Source organism: Myiozetetes cayanensis, unplaced genomic scaffold (genome assembly GCF_022539395.1).
Source record: "Myiozetetes cayanensis isolate MyiCay16 unplaced genomic scaffold, myiCay2020 scf4, whole genome shotgun sequence".
In the NCBI taxonomy this organism is placed as follows: domain Eukaryota; kingdom Metazoa; phylum Chordata; class Aves; order Passeriformes; family Tyrannidae; genus Myiozetetes; species Myiozetetes cayanensis.
The window spans coordinates 20,582,623-20,603,652 of NW_026087631.1; the positions used below are offsets into that span (position 1 = coordinate 20,582,623).

General features: G+C 40.3%; 1 protein-coding gene across 1 annotated transcript in view; it reads right to left on the minus strand.

The window, feature by feature from the left end:
- The window catches only part of TRPM6 (transient receptor potential cation channel subfamily M member 6), a 78,873-nt gene extending 58,431 nt beyond the window's left edge, over positions 1-20,442 (minus strand). The window contains exons 1-7 of the mRNA XM_050329055.1: positions 20,332-20,442; positions 18,657-18,707; positions 7,428-7,507; positions 6,588-6,626; positions 1,842-2,022; positions 1,264-1,477; positions 531-655 (exon numbers count right to left, since the gene is read on the minus strand). Of these exons, the coding sequence (XP_050185012.1) occupies positions 531-655; positions 1,264-1,477; positions 1,842-2,022; positions 6,588-6,626; positions 7,428-7,507; positions 18,657-18,707; positions 20,332-20,442 (801 nt within the window). The remainder of the gene's footprint in view (positions 1-530; positions 656-1,263; positions 1,478-1,841; positions 2,023-6,587; positions 6,627-7,427; positions 7,508-18,656; positions 18,708-20,331) is intronic.
- Positions 20,443-21,030: the final 588 nt, after the last annotated feature.

A 21,030-nucleotide genomic window follows, 5' to 3' on the forward strand; every position in this document is an offset into this window, starting at 1 on the left:
CTGACTTTCCTTGCAATAAATGAAAAACAATGGTATAGTTTCCCTCGGTTGTATTCCCTTTAAAAACACATGAGCTAACATTTATCAGGAATGATTTCTCCTTACTTCTCAAGTGCTTTTAGACAGTTAAGTAGATTGTACCCTCACAGTGGCCATAGTTTGTGAATAAAAATCATATATATTAATAGCGTACCCGAATTTTAATACAGAACTACATAATTTGCAACCACAAAAGAGTTGCCTAATTAATTATAAAATTTGAAAAAAGAATGGCAACTTCCTGTAAGAAGAGAAATATTCTAAAACTATTTATATATGAAAAGCAAAATACAGTGCCTCAACACAACACAGAATAAATAGCTGAGCAAAATCGGCTGCTGATTTTACACTGCTGAGTAAAATCTAAGCCTCTGTTACTGAGAAAATGTATCAACACAGTGAAATGGACCAAGAAGTAAATCAAGCATGTGACAAATCTATAAGATCCCATGAATATGAAGGCTTTTATTATTAAAATGTGTCCAACTCACATCTTTTCCGATAAGATCCCTCTGGTTCTCAATGACACCCCATGAAGGAATCCCAATAGCACAGATCTTTCTCAGGTGTGGTGAGGTACGGCCTTTCAGTGCATCCCCCACATGCCTGGACACTCCTAAACAGATAATGAAATCGTATTTTTTCTTCTATATTCAGAGATCTAGTCCAGGACATCAAGAAAAGGTTTCCTGTCACTTAATTTATTCTATGGTTATGTTTTAACAAAAACATCCCACAGAACTTGTGTCTTTGATGTACACTTCAGGAATCATAAGGCTCACCAATTCTCCAAACTCAGCACATATTCCTAATTAATAATACTGTTGTATGTTGCTAATGGTGCTTTCAACATGCATAAAACTTCACGGTGCATAAACACACAGGGCAGTTCTCCTGTAAGCTCACTAGCTAAAGAAGTAAAACTCTTTCAGTTTCTGACCCCTGAGTTTTTCAAAGTACTCTAAATGGAGTTTCAGATACTAATGGCTAATTAATGGATTGTCCTAATTCAAATTTTCTTAAATATAAAACACAATAAAAGTAACATGATGTCATTCTTTGAATTATGCATTTTTCCTTAAAAAAAAAAAAAAAAGTTTTCTTTTGTATTACCATATCAGTAAGTTTCAAACAATTTCACTGTATTTGACCTAAATGTATATGCTCTTATGCAGGAAGAAAACACCAAAGGCAGACTGAAACAAAGAAAAAAAATTACACTACCGCTGTTGATGCCTTCTGTAATTATCCATGCTCCTGTAACCTCAGCAGCCTTCACCAAACCTCTGCTGAAAACCTGCTTGACCTTTGAGGGAAGCTCGAAATTTTGAATGCCTCCATAAACAGAGATCACAAGCTTTGGCAACTCCATCTGCCATTCTTTAACCATCAGGTGCAACAGCTGATCTGAATTGCTATCATAGGAGAGTCTAATGTACTGGAAAGAATAATAAGGGGTTAAATAAACATATTTTAAATACTCTAAGAAACTGCAACACATTACAAAGTTCTCAGCATTTATGTCCTGCAGATTTTGTGAAGGATTAGAAGTGTCATAATACCACTAAAATTGGTAGCACAAAAATACATCTCTGAGCAATACAGACAAGACAGTTTATCCTTAACCACGTTAACATGAAGCCAAATGCAAAAATATCATACACAGACTTTAACCTGACTTACTTTCAGAGTCCCCTACCCTTTTAAGACAATCACTCTGATATTCATGCAAAACCACTTTTTGCCTTTCTTACGCTGAAATTATAAAAATAAGTTGGACATATAAATACAGTGTCTATTACCTTGGCATGGTAAGTGTGATCTCCGTCCTGAAAATTGATTGTACCAAATGCATCTGTTGGGCTCATCTTTGTATGTTTTTGCACAGACCATTCTCCACTATTCCTCTGTGAACCAGCCCTATAAACAGGCCAGTTGTAGTCTATTCCTGGGTGTTCTCCAATCAGCCGTCCACAGCAACACCTCACATTAAAAATACAAAAATTATTTTATATCAAACTCACTTGCATACAGCTCTAGAGTCTTCACCTGAATGGTCCAAACAGCTTTTCTACAAAGAGGATATTGCCGTTTTTGCACGTGGAATATAATAAAAATTAACTGTGTTTAACTCAACAATGGCAAAATGACATTGAATTAAATCAAAAATTCATTTTGTCGGATATAGAATTTGTTCTCTACCTGAGGAACACTGATAACAATTTTGGGGGGGTTGGACTAGATAGTCTTCAAAGGTCCCTTCCAATCCAAACCATGTTGTGACTCTGTGTGATTCAGTAACAGTTGGTATTTCCCCAATAGCTCATGCTTTGCTCCAATCAGGCATGCTTGGTCTCTCTAGTCATCTAGCAGGAAGGGACCAGATGTTAAAGATCCCTGACTGTCTCAGATAAACAAGACAAAATGTTTGCCAAGGAGGACGGAAACTTTCCTGAGATAGGAAAAGAAAAAGAAGGAAACTCCTCCCTTCAAGTCATTACAACTTTGAAAATTGAGAAGCTTTGGGGGGGGGGGGGGAAGTGTGGAAAAGGAAATAACAGTCTTTTACTAGGTAATATGTATAACAAAAGCAGAGCGAGCAACAACACTGTAACCGAAACTGTAAAACAATTAAGTGTTTGGCCTTTCGGCGCTGTTCTAACCACAAACAGCAGGGGCCGCTGCTGGGCTCGGGGAGGCGACAGTGGGGTGGTGACCACGGGCTGGTGTCTGTGCCCCGCTGGGTGGCGGGGAGGGAACAGGAGGAGCAGGAGGAGGCCCTGGTGTGCAGCACCGGCGCTGGCCTGGGCTGGGGCGGGTGCATCGCTCCGGACGGTCCATGGCGGGGGCTCACCTTACGCAGGAAGAATTTCCCCCAGCCAGGAGCTGTGTAGGGGTTCACAGCCCCACTCAAAGGGAACTCCCCGGCCGGCAGCGGTGGGGACTCTCCGGGGCTCTTCTCAGCAGCAGCGGGAGTGGCGACTGGAAAGGGATAGGGCCTGCTCCGACAGGGATGAGCAGTCAGGGCACTCCTCCTCAGGGCCCAGCAGCACAACAAAAGCAGGCTAAGAAGTAACTGTCGCCTCCCTTGGCGCGATATCCCCCTGTCCCCCTAGACTCTTCCCTTTGAGCTGGTAGCCCAGCCGAGGTTACACAGGGAAACTCGACCTTTCCCTACTGCGTAGGGGGCAGAAGAAATAAAATAGTCCCACCTTTGCAGAGAAAGCTATTAGCTTTTCAGTAAGAGGGCCATTAGAATCCGAGTTAGAAAACAATGAAGCTTTGATGCCTATCTCCTCCGAGCAGAGTCTTGCTCTCCCCATGCCCAACCATGCTTCGGAAAATTCACTTAAAAAAAGTTTGAAACTGTAACACTGACATACCTGGAAGATCCAAAGCCAAGACTAAGAGGCTCTCAGGAAGGTTGAGGAAGCCATAGCAAAACATTATAGTACAGCTGTTAGTGGGTTTTTTTGGTGATGTTTTCTGCTGCGTGTACAGCGAAAGGGCACAAGGAGGAGTGGCACTACAGCCTGAGATAATAGTTGAGTCAGAAGAGAGGAGCACTTGACTCCCACACATGTCCCTGGCATCTGTCAAGCTGCAACCCAAGGTGCTGAGGTAGGTGGCTGATGTCCCTGTACAGCCAGTTTCCATCAGATCTCCAAGGCTGTGGATATGAGGGAGGTCCCCAATAAATGGAGAAAGGCAAATGTCACACCTGCCTTCAAAAAAGGACAAAAGCCATCCTGGGGAACCACAGGCCATCAGTTCCAAGAAAAATCAAGAAATGAGACCTCCTGGAGCCCACATCTGGGCACATGAGGGAGCAATGACAGGAAGCAGTAAGCAAGGATTTACCCAGGGTGACTGACCCACCCACTGCCTTCTGCAAATAATTGTTGAGATGAGAACAGTGGAACAGATATCGCCTTACCTCCACTCTAGCCAGGCTCTAGTAGTCGGTCTGTGACATTACAGTCCCGGGGGGATGACATGCTGACAGGTGAGGACTTGGTTGGGTAGTGGGCCAGTATCAACCAGGGTCCCTCAGGGTCTGTACAGGGCCTGTCCTGTTCAGCCTCTCTACCAGTAATGGGGAGGAGGGGATGGAAGGAACATGAAGCCCTGCCTTGGGGAAGGTGCACTCTGTCCATCCTTGGGGTTTCACACAACAACTGGGTGAAACCCTGAGCATCCTCATCTGAGCCCCTGGCTGAGTATGCTGTAGGCAGGGGCTGGGACTGAAGAACATGTTCCTGGAGAGGGTGGGGCATTGTCAGTAGCACAAAAGCAGGCTATTAGGAAAATCACACTTTGAGCAACAAGAAGAAACCCAGAGGATCAACACTGAGGTAACTGCAGTAGTCAGACTGCAATATCCAGTGCCCTAGCAGGCAGCAATTTAGAAGCTATGTCCAAAAATTATGCCTTAAAGGTCAGATATATAGCAAAAATGTGAGAGCATCTCAGATGTATAAGGATGCAGAAATTTGGCACAACAGTTCTAAATATTCATATAGTGAGATCAATCTAACTGCTGGCTGGGATGTTTCTGTGAGTACTGCACAGAAGAGTAGATCGAGGCCATTTCAGCACACCAGGGGAGCATGGACAAAGGTGCCAATAAATTACTCAAATTTGATTATCAACTACTAAATGGAGTCATTCTACTTAGAATTAGCAAATAGTTGCATAACCCATTCATAAACTGTTTGCAAATCCTGGAAGTTCTCTGCAAGTAAGAAATCATTAACAGATTTCATTTGCCTACAATATCAGAACAAATTATAGTAGGCATCAAGTACATTCACATGATTTTTGGACTGTTGTGGAAAACTACAGATCTCAGGAGGTCCAAAACCTGTTTCATTGCTGATCTAATAAATACAGTATAACCAGTCAAAACAATCATGTGAAAATTATTTCACCTTGTTCAAACAGAAAAATTCTTTTGGGAAAATGTACTTGCAAGATAATGGCCGACTGAAATTAACATCAGACATCCACAGACATTCTGCACACACAGACTGACAAATCAGATTTAAACAGCATGAAATGCTCAGGAAAAAGTGAAGGAAACAACTATAAGATAAAAAACAAAAAAGGTACAGGATGTCTTGACAGAGAAAGAGGAAAATAAAAATCAAACCCATCCACTGGGGTACACATTTCCTGTTTCTCTTCCTCTCCCACTGTAATATTCACTTTCATGCAGTTAAACTGTGTTTGATTAGGAGGCTGATTTGGTGAAAGGTAATCTTAGTTTGGTTTTCCACCTCCTCGGGGTAATTTCTGTACTAATGAACTTCCCAGACCAATTAACAGTGTGGTCACTCTGCAGGGGCATAGGGTGAGGATTACAGAACTGCTTTAGTTTTGATTTAGATAGAATTAACTATTATATTTTGAAGGACACGTTATTTTAGTTTAGAAACCCAGCTGGGTATTTGCAGGTTAGCAGGAAGCATTAGAATCCCCCCTGCATTTCTACTTTTGGAAAACCTGCAAAAAATCTTTGAATCTCTATTCTTCTGCTCAGCAAAATATACATGAGACCATTCTCCTAAAAGGAGCTGAAACTTTCTAAACAGATTCCATGCAAATCATTTGCCTTCCAAGGCCAGCACCATTCTGCATATCAGCCCTTTACTATGATCTGATTTTAAGGAGTAATTTATTTAATTTTTGAAGACATGACACATAAATCTTAGAAGCAAAATAAAATGTGAAGCATAATAAAAAGTCAGATAATCCTGCTCATACAGCTGACAGGACTACTTGGCTCCAGCTTGCTACTCATCAGTTATTGGAAACTCATTGTTTTCTGTTGCTTCAGCCTTCAAAGATTGAAGGCATACAAAACAAATGTCAAGGAAAACTCAAAATTTGTGTTCAAACTGTTGATAATTTCTTATCATAAATATACAGTACCAAAACATCTTTGTAACACCAGCTGAGTGAAAAATGTTGGATTGAAAGCAATGACTTAATACAAGCCACAAAATACAAATTTTTTGAAAAAAATCACAAACTACTTGAAAGCACCAAAGTGATGCTATTTTTGTTGCTTGCTTTCTCAAAAGCAGGAACTCAGAATGCTTACTGCAGAGAAGTTGAAAAATCTTCAGAAAACCTTTTATCAGGGATGTTTATATTTTGCCATTTCTTCTCCCTTCATTTTCTTCTTCTTCTTTCCATAATTCTTACTGTTCTCTATTGCTTTTGTCTCATGCTCCTTCATATAACCAGATACAGCTGGCTTTGTCTCATTGAAAGAAGCATTTCTGCCTTTCATTCTTCAGGAGATTAGGACAAACTCATCCACACAAAGTATTTGGATAAAATTTTCTATTTCAAATAATTCAAGGGCTATCACACAATTTATTCTACTTATATTTATGCTAAACATTCTCCAGCACACCCCTAGAAATGCTGCTCTGACCATATAAGAGGAAGAATATTTCTCTTGTTATTATTTCCTTGACTAGGAGTGCCTATTACTGGGTCATCATAAAAATCATAGATATATACTTATGTACTCTTACCTGATTAAATTCTGGCACACCTGGCATCTTGCAGAACACCTGTGATAAAAGGTGGATAATTAATACATGCTTGCATAAAAAAGGACACTTGTAATGGTATTCTTAAAGGATCAATTCAAGTGTGGAAAGAACTCTTATCAACAGCATTACAGGCTGTCATGTTCTGCACTAACCCCTGGAAGATGTACTGGATAACTTTAGCGATTTGTTTGGCATTTCACATCTCAGACTGTATGCCAAATCCTCATTTCATAGATGAGTTATCTGTCTTATCTATGCTACATCAACCATGTACTCCAAACCATATGATCAAAATCACAATTCTAGATCCTCAAAAGACATTTTCAGCAAGTTTATTTACGTAACAGCATCCACTAGATACACCACCTGGAATGGCAAGTTATGTTTGCTTTCTCACGTCCTAAAATACAGGTTGAGGATTTGTTATGTTTCTTACTCTTTTCATACTCTATAGCAGTCTGAGCAGAAACTTCTGTCTCAGAAGATTGATCAGCAGAGGGATTATTCTGAGGAAGGCAGAAAACAGTACAGCAGTATGTCCATGCAACTCAATCACCCAACTGGATACCATATCAGTTTTGGTTCCTGGACTGAGAGCAACAAATCTAAGAAGCCTATGAAGGTTAACTGTAGCCAATTTCTAATTCAAACGAACAGCCTGATTTAAAATGTACTGGTGATGGGGTCCATGAAAACACATAGACCAGCAATCACCAACTAGGACACTGAAAGCCATCATCCAAATCCACAATGCCCGTAAAAAAATTACTTTGATTCTTTCTAAATGTAACAGAAAGGAAGTAAAATTCATAGTTTTACCTGTGCGGATCTTTTGAGCTGGGAATGATGTGTGCACATTCTCTTTTACTGAAGACCTCTTCGATCCAAGATTTGGGGGACTAAAAGGACAATTCAAATTAATTGTATTCCTGAACATCAGAACGTGATGTCAAAAATTGCACTGTAATGACAACATGGCTGTATACAGACAACATAATTCAGAACAACTCCCATCACTTTGGGTGAAACATGATAAGCTGAAATAGCTCTGAATAGGCCTAGAACTTCACCTCCAACCTTTACAGAATTCCCCAGAGATCAATATAAAAATTTATTGCCACCATGAAAATTATTTAGAGGTTCTATCAAACACATGTACAATAGAGAAAGTGGCAAGGACAAATCAGAATTGTTTTAAGGTTGGCAGTCTCCTTCTGCCAGAAGACTAGCAAATGGCAGTCTCACTAAAGTTGCGTCAAAAAAGGCAAGATTTTCATTTTACCTGGGAGAGATGGTTGAGCCCTTTTTTTATTATTCTTAACAGAGTAAAGAATAGATTCATCCTGGTGATATGTTTGCTGAACTTATGAACAGTGAAATGCAAAGCAGGGACCTTGACCTAGCACTCAGAGTGTATGGTAAGTGATCTTTCTCCACTAGCCTCCTGGTGCACTGAGCAAACTGAACAGTCACTAGTGGTACACAGATTTTTTTCAAAGAATCTCACTGGCAATCTTTGAACTTTTCTCTTCAGGTCTCTCAGGATCAACTTCCCTGAAAGGAATGATAATTTTTGGATGCTGAACTTTGAAATCTCTGGGTCTGAATTTAGTAAACACTGGAGGCAAAGGAATTTTTCTTTTTTGTCGTCAAAGGAAACTACCCCCACAACGAACCACACAATGGACAGATACTTTATCATAAAGAGTAAATACAATTTTACTGATCATTATTGCCTTATTGTTTCTCATGTTCACCTCACTCTACATCTGTTGTCTAGCTTACAAATAGACAGCAAGCTCTCTAGGACAGGACACAGTAGTGTCCTGGTTTATGGTCAAGTGTACAAGGTATATAGTAATCAAATAATAAACACTAACTCCTTATTCACTCCTCATGTTTAAAAACAATTGTTCCTCTGCAAAATGTCATCCCTGTAAAAATACTTATGGTAGGTGCTTATCTCCATATCCGTTTTTAAAATGTGTCTTTTAGACAATGACTTAGAAAACAATTCCATTCACGAGAACACCAGTAATTCAACTTATTAAGAGTACTGCTGGGAAAATTTTATGGATAGAATTCAACAATAGCTCATAAAAATACCTATCTTTTATCTCTCAAGTGGAATTATGATCCTTAATAAAGCAGGCCCAACTAGTCATGCAGTTATAGAGGGCAATGAGTTACTTGAACATGCTTGTCTGTACGTGGGAACCCACCTTCCACCAAGATTAATGGATGCCCTACCTTTGGTTTTATTGTATGCTGAAACAGACCCCCACTGACAAAGATGAATGAGAACCTTAAAAAGCAGTTTGCTGGTATTGGCGTGCACATGTATCCTTCTGGGAGCAATTAATTGAATTGTGTCTGGTTGAGCTTTGAATGAAGGAGAAACAGTGAGGAAGATCCTCTGGGCTGGCAGAGCATTGGCATGAAAGAAAATTAATTAACTTTGAAAGACACATAGTGAAGCTGAAGTGCAAAAAATTAAATCCAGAGGAAAACATTGGAAGAAGTGAAGCAAATTTCATTACTTGAGGGCAGGACTTTTGGTAGTATTTGCCTTAGTAATCAATATTGTGTCATGCTTCCTAAACCACTTTATTCTAGTTGTTTGAACTATCAAGCAACCACAAAATGCTTCTAATACTACAATATCATGGGTCTGTGATTTTTCTGAAACTCATTACTATTTCTGATAATTTTTTTCCACCAGAAAGAAACAAAAAACCTTTTTATGTTATGGGATGCCTCAGATAAGAATGACTCTTGCTAAACTTTTCATTAACAGGAAAGGGTGTGACAGAATGGCCAAGAGGTTGACAAGCCTTACAGCATTTGTTGAGGCCACATGCTCAGACTTGTGAGAGAAGACAACATCCAACTGCTGTCACTTTAATTTAGTAAGAGAACTAAGAGTTCAAAGAAACTTCGAGCAAGTTGTTGGCATTGCGCAGTCTCAGGTAGCTCCCATTGTGCTACTTTACCTCCAGCATGATATACTCTGGAAATCAATCCCAAGGTCTCCTGGTATACATCAGCTGTTTGGTGTGGTTATTTCAATCCAAAATATAACTTACAGTCCTCAGCGATAGCAATACACTGTGTGAGTTGATGTTATAATATCTAATATGGGAGATGGAAAGACATCTCTACTATCAGCTTTCTGATATCAGCTAAACTGCCCCCTAAAAGACATCCTGTGCTTTAAAAAGTTTCCATTTTCTAGATTTCAGAGGGTGATTATGACTTAAGACAAAAGTAACAATGCTTAAAATTTGTGTATCCTTTTTCAATTTGATTCAAAAGCACCTTTTTCTTTTCTGCAACTGAAGCAGTATGGGCAGTGACCAATACACACCACAAACACACACCACAGCCGATCAAGTCACTCTAGTGACAATGGTTTGGGCTCAAGGTCCCAACAAAGCCAATGGAAAAAAAGAACTCTGTAGTTTTAGATCACATGCCATGAATTTTTCCTTGCTACTGCATTGAAAAAAATGCCCAATTATTCCAAATGAATAAGGTTACTATGAAATTTATTTGACTTTTGAATCTCTAAACCCAAAGGATGCTCTTCACCCTGGGGGACAAATACTCTGCTAGCACAACACCACAGCTAATTCCACTTTAAGATTCTCAGTAAATAGGACTGAAAACAAAATTTCAAAGTGCAGTTAATACAACACTGGGAGTTTTCCCTCTGCCTGACAAAGAAATAGGTTCCCATACAGATATTTCACCAATAATCTTTGCTCATTTACACAGAGTTTGCCAGAGTACTGTCTATGCTACAGTCCTTCATGTAGGTGATTCCTGTAGTTTTTACATTTTAAAGAGCAGTACTTGGATAGCATATCAACTGTATATGATCCTGATGAAGCCTGTAACTTTACCATTTATTTTCATCTCAACTGATAAACATGTGAATATAACAAAAACCATCATTTGCAGAGTCATTTTTCTTTAATGAAGTTCTTGAACAGATCGTACCACTGAAAAATACATACATATTGAAATTCCAATCAACCATAGGAAAACAATAGGAAAAAATAAAATGCAAGACTCTGTCACTGTATTCCATCTTGTAAAGCACAAATTTTAAGATTTTCAATAAAAACTGTGAGACACACACATTTACCATTATTCTTAATTTAATATAGGTACAATCTTCACTTAGTATGTAAAATTTACACCATAACAACATTAATTTCTTAATCTAATGCTTTACTTAGGTTTTTAAGCTAACTGTATGATCAGAAAAGTGTTTTGAAACTTCATGTTTTTTACAGTCATTTACAGCAAGTAAAAATTAAAAAGCAGACTTCTGAACTGCAGTCTGTTTGCTCTTGATTCCTGGTTTTGTAAAAGACCTCTGTAATGGGTATCTCCTTCCACAAAATCCTAACATTTTGAAAGTGCCATAATTTAAATAAATTTCAACAACAAATTAAAATTTCTCCTGTCACTATACTGAGGTACATATACCTCAGTCAGCATGAACGTGTATCCTTTTTGACACCAAACCCTGAAGAGAAACAAGAATAAACCCACATGTTCCTTCTGACTGGCAAATTTCTGTTCTGATATACCAAAGACCTGAAGTCAAGTTTATATTGCAACCTTCCTTCCAGTTTTCCTCTAAGGAAGTCCTGAGACATTTATGAGTTTTGGCTTCTCATTTCTTGCCAGTCTGAGGATTAGGATTGCTGCTTGTACTTCCCTGCCACGGAAGAGGCTTTGGAGATTTCTAGACTGATTTAGTCAATGGAGTGGCAAGAGTTTGGCTCTGAAATTTAAGGCACATGAGTAGTTTTTAGAAAATTGCTTTTATTCACTTCTCCAACATCTTTAATGTCTGAGATCCTTGCATAATATGGTATTAAAGGGACACTGTCAGGTCAAATCTGGTTAAACATAACTAATGTTCAAAAATTAAGGTTCCCAGAAGTAAAGAAGGAGATCAGAGTGTAAAATTCAGGGAAATACCTGCACCACTCATTTCTTTCAAATCCTTGGTGATGGGCAATGAGAGCAGACAAAACCTAAAAATTCAGTCTCACACAGAGGTAATCTGTCCTTCAAAATGCAGAGGTGCCATCAGCAAGGCAGGTGACCATGGTGGGGTCAGGTATGCAGTGCTTGGCTCACCAGTTTCAGGAGACAGGGCAACGCAGCCCTGCGATCCCCTGCTGTACTGTTCCCTGCACTGATTTCACCACTCACCCATCCAGCAAAAACAGGTGAATCCTTTCATTTTTGTTTCTGTTTTCTTCTCCCCCAGCCCATACAACTCTCCACCACCACCCCTGTAAAGGACTGGCCAAAGCCTGTAGATGCACTACAGCAATTAAACACTGATAAGAAGAGGGTTAATGTGCATTATCCTGCTTTGGAATTAGCTTTACTAAACCAAGAGTTGCAAGAAACATTCAGCTCCTTCAAGACCAGAAAATAAGTACTATTCATTGGTTGAGTACCAAACTCAGGAAAACTAGGTCACAGTGTCAATACCGAACAACAAATTTTTAGTATCATTAGCTGTACATATGTCCACTTCAGCATGAAAAGCACAGATACACACATTTTCTAACAAAACAGCATGTGCTCCAGATAATTTTTGCCCTACAGAAGAAAATTAAAAGGCACACCTCTCTGTCAGAATAATTTCATCCATTTTTGAAATTTAATTAATTATTGGATGAAACAGTAGCAACTGCCTTTAACAACACATCATAGATCCAGACAGGTGCAGGTAATAAGAAATCACATAATGACTTGTTTAATTAAGTTAGAGGTTAGTCCATTAAAGCAAAATACAGTTGTACTGGAAACTAGCCAGAACAATCAAGTTGTAAGTAGCTTACTGAAACTGCAACAAATTTATACTGATAATAGAGAAACAGAGTGTCTTAGCCAAAACTCTAGAGCTGAAAAGTGCTGTCAAGCAGCATAACTAAGCTCTGCATACACTGTGCATGTAGTGAAACAAGTACACATTGTCATTTTCAAAGAACTTCTGTATTCTAAAAGACTATAACTAGTAGAGCCAGTATTTCTGCATTGTTGACCAGGTTTGTCAAAATTTTAATATTTAAAAAAAAAAAAAGGTACACATCCATACATCTTTTTCCAGTTAGGAAATTGTTACCCTCAAAATTATTAGATAAAAGCAAATACTCGTTTAAAAGCAACAGATAGTCCTGAGGCTAATAGAACTGCGTCAGTACTCTAGTATACAGTACCTGTAAAGATCCAAACTGATTTTCAGTACCAGGGAAGGAGGAAGGAACTATTTTCAGGTGAAAGCATGCCTATGAGAAGTCAGCATAATGCAGTCTGTGACCAATCTTTACTCATATACACCAAAGGAGGGAAAGAAAAACTTTCCCTTATTACAGCTACTGCAGGAATCCACTGCAAGAAGAGTGTCCTAAAATATTAAACCTTTTGAAAATTAACTACACATAGAGCAAGTCAATTGCAGTAACATTAGACACCTGAAATGCAGCCAGAGTTCTTGAAAGCTAACACTCAAGACTATTTCACAAGAGCTCAGGGTATAAGCACATTGGTATCTCTTGAACCCTTACCCCTGGAAACTCTTCATGGCAACTAGTAAATTACAGCCAGCATTAAAGAGATTTCCAACTTAACAGGCTGTCTTGCATAAGCTTTTCAGGGCAGGAACTTTCTGGTTCAGCATCCATTACACGCATGCTTACGGTATGAAGTAATATAACAACTGATCGTTAAACAAAGCACACTACTTCAGTTCCACTTAGGATAGAAGTACATTGTAAAACTCCAGGGTCACATGCAGTAAAATATGAACCCATGTAAGGTTTTCAACAAACTATAGGGTGACTACCTGGCTTTGTAACACAGATATGCTGTGGTTCCTCTTATCTCCCTCACTACAATATGTCAGTACATCTGTTACTAATTGGCAGCTTTTGCTTTTATACTCTTTCTTACCTACTTCTTTGCCCCAGTGTTCAAGGCTCTGCATATCTGCAGAAATACAGAATTATAAGTAATTGAATTTGCCAGAAATTTTTATTCACTAGATTTCAAAAAGACTTACAAGAATATTGTGCAAATAACTTCATTTGAATGCTTCCACTGTTCACCAGTTCACTATGCCAAATTATAAAACTATCAGCTAATCTCAAACTGCCTTTGCAAGCAGACTGCAGATTCAGAAACATTTTCCCTTTTAAAGACAGATATAATTTCAAGTCACAGAAGAATTTCTGTGATTATGTCCTAGTAACTAATTCAAACTCACCCATTGTAAACATATTCTCAGATGTTCACAAATACACTGCCTAAACTAATAGAAGTGATCTGTCCTAGCAGGATAAAGACAGACCCAAGTCAGAGCAGGATAACAGAACTTCTTAAAACTCTTCAGATATGCTGAAGAGAGATTTTAGATTTTCTCAGAAAAAAATGTAGCATGTCAGCTTCTCAGAAAAGTATAAATTCAGTCTTCAATCCACATTGAAAATGCTATGGCATTTTCTTTCACAATTAATTGACTGCACTTAAAAGCTAAGTATGGATGTCTTAAGTGCTTTTCTGGATTGGGGTCTTACATCAAAGGCTCGTAAAACGGTTTCCAATATTTTGATCTCAAGCTTAGCCAATGAAAGAAAAACTCTTTAATGGTCTTTTCAACATGGTGTTTCTGATCCCAGAGTAGATTGCACAACACAATTGGAAGAATATTTCTGAATGCAAGTATTAGTGAGGCTATGACAACAAAATGCAGGAAATACTAAAACTAAAACTATCACTTGTCAAAGAAGCTCCACCTTAACTCCTGGACCACAGAGCTAGTGAACTGATGGAAAGCTTAGCCCAATATGAAATACTAGACCTTTAATTAATTTGTTACTTTTTACTTTTTAAATTTATTAAGTAATCAATTAAGGCTTTCTGCTATCCCTGAACATGTAATGTTTTAGAAAAACACATCAAATAGCACTTCTACAAGCGCATGCCCAGCTCAGGATGCGGTTTGCAGCTGGAGGTCTGAGCAGACTATCCTGTCCCACTGCAGAGCCCATGGCAGTGGACTAGGTGCAAAAGGCCACGTAGGCACTCACCTTAACACCTCTTACAGCCCAGCTTTTGCAAAGGAGCTAAACACAAGAAATCTCAAATCACAATTTAATTCCTCAGCCCTATCTTTGATACAGGTCCCAGAAGCATTTCTATAAATCCTATATTGTCATTAGACATCTGCAACTTACTTAAAAGCAGCTTTCCTGGTCTATTCCCCAACAGAAAATGCAAAAAGTCTCTGTGACATGGTGCATAATTCAGCCTTCCACCTAAAGTAAGCTGCTCCAAACCCCACTGCTCTAGAAGCGTGGCAGTTGTTGAGAAGGTTTGGATCTGACTGTTTCGTAACTGTGGCCCATATAGGCAATGAAAAAATCTGTGCTTATGGCTAATGGCAACCACCTCGGTAAAAGCTGAAATTTGTGTCACATTGAGAGAATTAAAATACAGCATAATATTGTATATCATCTATTATAAAGCCAATTCAATGACCAGCATAAAATATGGATTACTGAAAAATTTAGTCATACAGAAAGATACAAGAAAGTCATCTAAAGATTTTAATTGATTGAAAACCGTTCAAATTGCAGAATTGTAAGAGATGCCCAAAACTTGTGGCAACAAAGAACAAGTACCAGTAATAGAGCAAGAAATAGCAAACTAATCCAAACTGTATTTACAAATTATTATAAATCTTTAAATATAGCAATGGTTTTATTTTACTGTGTCTCTTTTGGAGACAAAGTTTGCCTGGTTTTCATAGTGGAACTCCTTACCTGTCTCTCTGACAGTATTTTGGAGGTCAGTCCCAAAGAAAATGAAGCAAGTCTTCTTTTATTAACTAATGCAATATAATCAGAAAATCCCAAATATTCAAGGCAAGTTATGTATCCCATATGAAATGATCTTGTTGTAAGTTATTTTAAAGAAGTGAAAATTCAGACAGCCATAAGAAAATTACGTTTCTGGTGTATTATTCAGAGAGTCAATACAATGCTGAAAATCTCATTCAGATTTCCACTTTGAGATCATTGAAAAGTGACTCTTTTTACTTGTTCAGCACTTGATCTTAGCAAAGAGCTAATTTTGCTTCTTTTGAAATTGGGTCTCACCTAACTAGCACTGAGCAGTCACAGAGGCCAACAACCCACTGCTGTTACAAATGCATTCTTTCATCAAAAGATCTAAAATCACACAGCATAAAGGTCCTCCTAGTTTAAACCAGGAAAAGAAGAAAATTATCTGATAATAAATTTCAGGGCTTTCTTTTGCTTGTTTTATATTTTCACAACACAGGGTTTAATATTGACTAGAGAGGTGACCCTCTGAAGAAGTCTCTAACATGGAAAACAAATGCAGTTTGCAAAATTCAGATGGAGGAAACAAAAAGGGTTTACTTAGGGTTACTTACTGAAGTAAGTCAGAGTTTGACAGCAGTGTCCAATCTGGTCTAGAGGAAGGTGTCCTTTTGCATGGGGAAGTTGGAACTAGATAATCTTTAAGGTCCCTTTTATCCAAACCATTCTATACTTCTGTGATCCATGATATGAGTGACCCACACAGCTGGAGCCATATGACTGTTCACTGTCTCTCTATCAGCATTCTTCTTTTTGTGCCATTGCTTTTCTCACACAGTAACAAAATCTTCATGGGCTTGACAGCTGCATACAGCAGTCCTTGCACACACTACAAGACAGGCAGGCTGTCACAGGACTGAAATTCCATTTTGCAAAGAAAGACAAAGCTCAGGAGATTTCTAAAGAGGCTGAAGGTATGGTCAGTCCCACCTCTGCATTTCCCACCTGGACACATCTCATCACTCTCATCAGTTCTGCCCTCCACGCCACCTTGCAAACAAAAAGGTTTCCTTTTCAGTGCTGGCTCACTGTTAAATGTAAGTCATGTCATTAACCAATCAAGTGTCACAGACCCACAAGCAGCCACCTCAAACCAGCTGGTGGAAGAGCCAGCCATGGCCTGGGAGCAGCCAATGGGAACTGCAAGGACAGAAACATCCTCCTACCCCTTTGCCCCACATGCCACCTGAGCACACCCTTGAGCTCTCCACTAGCTCTTACTGCAGTTTCACACTCATGTCCAAGACACATTCTGTGATGCCAGGCTTATTGCACTGTTTTGCACTGGAGGTTGCAACAGCAGCCAAAGGGACCCCCAAAGGCTTGATTTCACTGCGGCCAGGCAGTGAGGAGCAGCTGTGGTTGCATTTTATGGGGGGCTGCACAGGATGACTTGGCAGCCATCACCAGTGCCCTCTTGGCATGAAGCTGAGCTGTGGCTCCCAGCAGATCAGGATGTGTTTCAAGGCATACTCCCCTGTGTTTACCAAGTTCTAGACCATTGCACCTGAAAACACTGAAGTCTGGTAGGCAAGTATCTGCCCAGACACAATTCCTGTGCAGAGTTTTTCATTACTGGCAACACTGAGACTTAATCAGGAAAAACCAGAAGCACCAATTTTATTAGGAAATCAAGGACTATTGATTTGGAAACAGTGACGAGAAGATGTCACACCCAGTAATGGGTTTTAAAAAGCCCTTTTTCTGACCTGCATTTATCAGTGTACAGCAGAGCAGCACCCAGCTTCTGTCCTAGTGAAAAGAGCAGCTAGAAACTCCAGAAACTGTTTTTTGATGTCTCCTTCTATTCCCACAGGACAGACAGCGGGAACTGCTCAACTCAGAACAGTGTGTGCCAGCAACTGCACTACGGCAAAGATGCAAAGCAACGAGAGTCCCAAGGAAAGGATGAAGACAAGTACTTAATACATCCTGCCTTTCTTGAGGCTTAAGCACCATGGTCCCTCAAAGGGGCCTCTCTTCTTTCAGGAGGGGAAAGTATGATCAGCTCCAAAACTAAGGCAAAACGTTAGAGATGAGAACATAAAGCAAAAGAACTAGTAATTCAAAGTATACAGAGCAGATCTCAAGGGTTTACCTAGAATGCATGAACGCAGAAACAGGTTTTTGTATTACACAGTGGTTGATAGAGCCAGTCTGAAAAAAATACAGAGGGAAGATCAAAACTTGCCAAATTGTGGCCACCTCAGCTTCCTGTTGTGCTTTGAACTGCCCAAAGAGTCTCAAACTCATTACTCATTCTCAGAAAATTGGATTATCCTGCTTGGACCTACCATCTCCCTGCATAGCACACCAAACCCCACAGATTGGCTTGTTGGGGGACATGTGTGGGGGGACCAACGTCCTCAGTTGATATAGCGTTACTAAGTGAAAAATAAATTTAAGATAACCTAAATCACAAAAAGGAGGGATTAACTGAGTGATTTTTTTAGAAAAATAAGTAGGAAGAGTATTGCATATAGTTCCCATAGATTTTCCTCCTGGGAAGGTTTCATTCAGCTTCAGCAGACCAGATTAGAGCCACAAAGACGGATGGACACTGTAGATGGGATATAACAGTCCAGCATGGTCTCCACCATCCTGTTTGTAACACCAGTCATGTTCAGTGTAGTGCTGACAACAACATGACCTTCCCTTACTGCTGCAGCTTTCGCCTGACATGCTATCCTGTACTGCAATCCCACTTTAAAGGCAATACTATAAATCAAAGACAATTCTGGCCTTATGACCATTAAAACCTGTTTTCTATTATTTGGGGTTTCTCTCACTGTGGTTATGTAGGGACGAACACGAACTCCTTGGGATGATAGAGGAGGACATGCTGAAGCTGTCAGGCACATGTTCTCCACAAAACCAGTCATAAGGTACACGAAGTTTCATCAGCCTCAGAGGGACCTACACTGTTAGGTGCCAACAGCATTTTTGAAAACTGAAACTCAGGCACATAAATAATTGAGATGTGTTTGAAAATGTTACCTGCAGCCTAGAGTGGAGTGCTGTGTGCACTGCATAATCGTGTGTATGCACAGACATATTTATTGAAACTACATTTTCCTTTATGAGCTGTAGAAATTTTAAACTCACATACCTTCTGCTCTTTTAAAACTACTACATGGCTTTTTATTTTTCGCTTAGGTGGCTGAAAAGGGGAGGAGGGGGAAGCAGTAATAAGTAACAATTATCTGTTCTCTGTTCTTACAACACTAAAACAAAAAACAAGTGATGGTGGAGCTCAAAGAGACATGCCTTTTTCTGGTACAGTTCTGTATGATTAGTATGTTTTCTTCCTGATTCTGGTTACTTCCAGGGACAACAGACTTCAGCACATCTCTGCACTCCTGACTTCATAATAGCCAAGAAAGCTTCAGCATTTTTTCCTTATCAAGCCATAAAACAATTAAGGAAACAGGTACAAACATAAAAATAGATTTTGTGCTTATTATGGTTTTTATACTACTATATAAGACTGTTACTACTTTAAATAAGGCTATTATGCTACAATACAAACTTATCAAAGTCTGTAAACTGATTTCACTATTTCAGAGTGAAATAATTGGGGGGGGGAACCAACACACATTATGGTGATATTTTCTTACACTCATTTCAGACTCATACCACTATGAGTTTATGCTTACAGATAACACTGCAATTCCCCTGGGAGGTCCAAAATACATGAACCTCTAAAAACTGACCACTCTATTTTTGTAACAGGAGTTTGTAGTTTAACTTCAACTTAAAACACTAGCTCATTTTTTGCGCCTTTTTTTTTTTATGTACAAGTAGATGCTATGTATTTTGAAAATTATATTCATAAACAGACATATAAAGAATATTACACTATAAACATATTTTTTGTCAGCAAGTATATCAGAAATGGATACAGTATATATCTTGCTACAGCACGATCTCTGTGAAATACCATTCATTCTCACAATGTTATATATAGTGGCAGAGCTCTCTTCTCCCAACATCTGAATCACAAACGTTTCAGCTTTAACTACAAAACAAAGCAAAACCAAACACAAAAACAAACCCAAGAAATTAACAAACAAAACCCGAAACAAAATAAAAACCAAACCGAAACAAAAAACACAAATAAACAAACAAACAAAAAACCCCCAACAAAACAAAACAAAAGAATACCAAAAAAAACCCCTTTCAGTCTGCATCATGGTAAAAAGAAGTGAAAGTTTACTAGAGCCAGAGGCACTTGTCTTGCATGTTACACCTAACCTCAAAGCATCTGAACAGCACTACCACGAAACTGCCGTGCGATGCCCTGCTCGTAGCGTTGGCAGCACTTTTTGCTATAAGCCTTTCATGGCTACTAGAATACAAGCAGGTGTGTGTGTGTGTGTGTGTATAAAATCACTCCAGTCCCCGTTTGCAGTAGCACAGGGGACTAATCAGTATCGGCACAAGCACATCAAATCCCTGACTTAACAGCTCCGTGTACCCGGGGCTTTTCTGTTTGCCGAGAGCTAGCCCATCTGCTCTCTCCCCGAGCCGCCTGGACTCTCAGACGGCCCCTGTGGGCATTTGCGGGGTCGCTCAGAGGCCTCTCAGGGCGCGGCGAGTGCCGCTCACGCCGACGGACAGCAGAGAGCTGCAGCTCGGGGCCAGCCGCCCACCGCCCGCTCTGCGCGGAGACGCCCCCTCTAGAGCCGGGGGGGCCGTGGCCCAGGGGGGGAGGAGGAGCGCTGTGGGTCCCCACAGCCGCCGGTCCCCCTGGGGAGCAGGGGCGCCCCCGCCGCCGCCCTCACCTGCGGGTCCGCGCGCTCGCGGGGCGGGATGCGCCAGCCGCCGCCCCGCCATTCCCGGCCGCGGCACCTGGAGCCCAGCGGCGCCAGGAGCACGTCCCGCCACGCCGCCATGCCCGCCGGGCCCGCGATCCTTGTCCCGCGGCGGCGGGGCGGGCGGGCGGCTCCCTCGGGGCGCGGCGGCACCCGGCGCTCGTCCTTTACCCCCGGCCTCTCCGTGAGCCATGTGCTTCGTGGTGTCTGCCCGCACTGTTGGAAGGTGTACGCTTCCCTACGCCAGGCGGCCGCGTACCGGCCCTGCCTGCCCTGCTGCCCGCCGGGCCGAGCACCCTCTCCGCAGCCCCCCGCGGACACGTTTCCCACCAGCGCTTTGCTTCCACCTTGCCCAGTTCTTTCTCACGCTGGGAAACCGGATCCTAAGTATCCCGAACTCAGTATATGTTCCTATGTGGTTTTGCCTATGGTTTGCCTGCACCTCAGCTCCAAGGCTTGAGTTTTGATCATGGTCATTTTTTAGGGTCCTGTAAAAGTAAATTTGTGGTATAAGTTAACAACACCCGTGATAAACCTAACAGGAAGGTCCAAAAGGAAATCAACAATTTTCTTGAATTGTGAACACTGGAATCATATGTAAACAAAACATTATTAAAGGCAAAAGGTGAAAAAGAAACAATAGCTGTTTTACAGTGTATTAATTAAAGT